Here is a 4,478-nt window from a genome sequence, read left to right on the forward strand (position 1 = left end):
GTAGTCCTAGTGATCATGATAGTTATAGGTTGATAGCATTAGCGCCTGCACTTATTAAAATTTTAGAAAAGGTTTTGGACAATCGGTTGAATGAATGGTTGGAGGGTTATGGGGTAATTAAAGAGGAGCAGGGGGGTTTCAGGAAAGGGTATAGCACTTTAGATAGAGCATTTGTGTTAAGTGCACTGATAGAGAAGTATGGATCAGGTAGAAAAAGCTGTATGTTGCGTTTCTAGACTTAAGAAAGGCATTCGACAATGTAGAAAGAGCTCTCCTTGAAAAATGTTAAAGAGATGTAGGTCTACCTTTAAGTTTTATTCGTTTATTTGTTGGTATGTATTCTGGGACTAAGTCTATGGTCAGGGTTGCAGGTTTGGGATTTTCCAGGTTATTTGACCTTAAGAAAGGAGTGAAGCAGGGCAGCACCATGTCCCCGAAACTGTTCGGTTTGTTTTTGAATGATATGATGGTGTTTCTGGAAAAAAAATGGGCTCCGAAGGTGTGTCTTGAAAAAGTTAATTTTTCTGTGTTATTATTTGCAGCTGACACTGCATTGGTGGCGAAGTTGGCAAGGGAGTTTCAGTTGTTACTGGGTTTAATTGAGAAATGCTTACAAATGAAAAAGTTACAGCTGAACGTTATGAAAACTAAAGTGGTTGTTTTCAGTAAAAGGCATGAAAAAATAGATAATATATTTGTATTTGGAGGACAACAATTAGAAGTAGTTGAAAAAATAGAGTATCTTGGTTATATCTTGCAAAGTAATGGTGGATGGAGTTCTCATATTAAAGAAGTGTTAAATAGAGGAAGAGCTGCAACATTTTCACTTTTCAGGAATAAAATTAGTGGAATAAAGAATTTGTCTTTGCATAAGAGGGTTTTTTTTTATCTAAGATTATGCCGATTCTCCATTACGGGGCAGAGATCTGGAGACTTGAGAACGCTGCCCAGTTAGAAAGTGTTCAGCTCGGTTATTTTAAGAGATTGTACGGGTTGCATAGAATGACCCATACCCAGTTTCTTAAAGGAGACCTTGGACTGTGGTCTCTTAAAAGTTATAGGACAGTCCAAATGATAAAATTTTGGCTAAGGGTTGTACAGCTACCCAGTGATAGGCTACTGAAGGCTGTATATGATGAGTTACTTCAGATACATAGGAAAAGATCTTGGTCTTTTAAAGTCAAGGAGGTACTGGATAAAACAGGTTTTTCTTTTACTTGGAATGATGGCTATGGACCAACTAGTCAACAATTACAGTTGGACATGGAAATCAAGTGGGTGCTGGAGGACCAGATAATACAGAAATGAGATGATGAGATTTAGAATTTGGAAATTTTAAAATATTATAAAGAGGTTAAGATAGTATATGGAGAGGAATTTTATTTTAAGGTAAATTTACCGGCTAGGTACCTTACCTATGGGATGCAGCTACGATCTAATTGTCTTCCGATTCGTTCGAGATTGAAGGTTTTTGAAAGGAGGAAAAATATCCTGGACGGCAGGTTTGCTTGCCCTCTTTGCCAAGAGGAGGAAAATTTGGAACATTGTCTGAGCTGTTGTCAAGTTCTTTTGGGGGTAAGTGAAAATTTATTTGGGAATGATGGATTGCTGCTTCCTGATGCCTTGAAGAGTACGTTGCCACAGTTTATTTGTCTAGAAGATATCTTGATCAGGTTTTTTGGAAAAGGAAGAGAGTAGTTTTTATTTCTTCTTTATTGTTGTGACGAGTGTTTTAATTCGTTAATAATTTATGCTGTTTTTGTGCATGGCTTAGTTTTGGCTTGAAATACACGTTATCTTATATTATGTATTGCACGAGTTGTGTTAGCGCAAATTTTCTCGTTGGCGCATAATTATGTTAATTATGCGCCAGCTTAACAGAGGTTCCAATACCTTAAAAAAATTCTCTGTTGTTTCTACTTATTCTTTGTATTTATAATTATGTTAATAGTTAAAAACTAAGTATTTATTATTTTACAAGCGTAATATGATAATAATATTAAGTAATTATTAGCAAATTCATAATACAAAGAATACTAATAATCATAATTAGCATAATAACATAATTACATCCCAGCTCGTACTTTGCCAGTTCGAACTAGATTCAGCTTTTGAACGTATTATTTGTAAGTCACTAATCAGAGTTAATTTTTCAAAATTAGAAAAGATAGAAGCTAGAAATAATAGTTTAGTTTTACTTAATATAAGATGAAGCCCCCTCCTATCCAATTTTCATCTGATTAATATAGCTAATTTGTGACCCCTTCTCAGCGTAAAATCGTTCCCGAATTTTACACACATAAGTTCATTCAAATTTAGTGACAATGCGTTATTTAAATAAAAAAAAAAAACTACCAAAATCTAATGAAAGATGACAGATCTAAAGCCGAACTTACCAGCCATGACAAAATATAAATGTAAATCATTGACGATTGTTAGTTTCAAGATTATCACTTTTCTAAATATATGATTTAGTATTGTTGGATTGCTGGTTGAACTTGATTTTCATTTGCAGATCTTTAAAAAAAGTATTTCAGAAATAATTAATTTTCATCGTCAAAAAGATTTTTCGATAGAAAAGTCTTTTTATCCCTCTTTCTTTATTCCAGGCTAGAGGCTGCCACTCTAGGATGTTATCCGCTGGGTCCGAATCGTCTCGCTTACCCTGAGATATTCACGAAAGAGTGTATTTATAACACCCCAAACCATTTTGCAAAAACCCTCAAAAGATTTTGCAGGTTTCCGGATGCTGTACGCAAGTCTCAACTGGATTGCCATCTAGATCGTTTTTCTTGGAGCACCCTTCGAATCAAATATTTAGAGTTGTTCTCCTAACCTTTTCTTCTTTTATATGGATGAATAAAACAGTTCTTTCAATCAGGAGGACCATGATTAGTGAAGATAATTAAATTCACCAGAACGTAAATCATAACTGCCTAGAATAGTGGCGTATCATTGTTATTACTGAAGTCACGAAGCCGGGGATGTTTGAATGAAGAGCATCGTTCCTCCCCAAAAATTTTGGTTTGAAATGTTTTCAAAGCTTTGCCCCACCTCCTCAAACAGGATCATGTATACATACCTGCACATACCTGTAAAAACCTCTACAAATCTGTACATGTCACTAAAAAAAAAATGATATAAAAGCTAGGGCAGCTCTTGATATATTACTGTAGAAAATATACCTCTAAGGATTAATTGAAAAAGATTGCCAAAATAACTTAACTTTCCCTTAAATAAATATGCACATGAAAGGTTTATCATCATTCCAAGAAGTCTTGACACAAAATTTGCATAGGCTTTAGGTTTTTTTGGCGGAAAAAATTATATGGTGGAAACACACACTATTCAATTCTCAAATTGATTTAGTGGACGTAAACTAATCTATTTGACATCTGAAGTTTTAAATGGTTCAATATCTAAATTCTTCACTACTATTTTAGTTATATGTGCTTCAGATACATGCGCACGATGGTGTGAGGGTTTTTAGGCCTCTGCCCCCCCCTCACCAAAACAAAAAATATCACGATTCTACGTATTATTTTCTATGTATGATCTACTTGCTTTTTCAAGTCGCCACCTCCCCCCCCCCTTAAAAAAATACTCAATTTTTTCTGCTGTATTTTCCTCTTTTAATGACAATAGATCTATCGTCAGCAGTTTGTGCAACTGAAGTAAAGAACCACATGTGCGAATAATGCGCAAAATTCTAAATAAAAATAAATAGAGAAAAAAAATATGAGAACAGGGAGCAAATTTACTTTTGATGGTTATTCTAAGTATACAAGATCCTACAAGTTTAAAGTTACATTTCAAAAGTAATTAGCTAAATATATTTGTCATAATTTTAGAAAACGGAGAAAATACCACTAAAGTGGAGAGCGATAATTTCTATTTATTTAATAGCAGTTTGAATTAACATTAAATTATAAATTTTTCTTTCATTATCATAGATATTATAAAAGGTCCTTTCGCAAATGAGTTCTATGCAGTTTAATTAGTATTAACAAAAATGGGCACAATTATAGCTCCTATGATGGATTTTGTGCGCGATTCGGTCAGTTTTTAACATTTAAGCGTAATTTTTATCATTCAGAGCGGAAATTTAAGGCCTGACTTTTTGAAAGAGGTAAAGACGGAAGCCCGAACAGCAGTATTTCTGTGTCTATGATAAATTTGACGATAGACATAAAGCTATGGAAACAGTAGACAGTAACTGGGAACAAATTGGCATTGTCATGTGATTTCTCAACTAAGTTTCTGCCATTTCATTTTTGCTTCTGTTTTTTTCTTCATTTTAATTAGCTTCTCTTATTTTGTTCATGTTTAGCACCTTTGGTGTCTTATGGAGAAATTTATCGAGTTTTTTTGCCGCACAGGCTCAATTGAGCTTAATGGTTACATAAATATGTAAATATACATATGTAAATATACTTAAATATAATTCCTTGTTTTTCTTTTCTTGTAAATCGATTCTC

The 4,478-nt window shown here is 33.9% G+C and overlaps 1 protein-coding gene across 1 annotated transcript; it reads left to right on the plus strand.

Annotated features, from left to right (window-relative positions):
• The first annotated feature begins 616 nt into the window (after window positions 1-616).
• Window positions 617-2,881, plus strand: LOC148938848 (uncharacterized). Its single transcript, XM_089107494.1, has 2 exons — window positions 617-1,575; window positions 2,610-2,881. Exon 1 carries the CDS (start codon window positions 898-900, stop codon window positions 1,306-1,308), a length of 411 nt encoding a protein of 136 aa, XP_088963620.1. The 5' UTR covers window positions 617-897; the 3' UTR covers window positions 1,309-1,575; window positions 2,610-2,881.
• The last annotated feature ends 1,597 nt before the right edge of the window (window positions 2,882-4,478 follow it).

The sequence above is a fragment of the Artemia sp. Qi Xiang Cuo genome, unplaced genomic scaffold (assembly GCF_049724085.1).
Source record: "Artemia sp. Qi Xiang Cuo unplaced genomic scaffold, ASM4972408v1 HiC_scaffold_259, whole genome shotgun sequence".
Lineage (NCBI taxonomy): Eukaryota > Metazoa > Arthropoda > Branchiopoda > Anostraca > Artemiidae > Artemia > Artemia sp. Qi Xiang Cuo.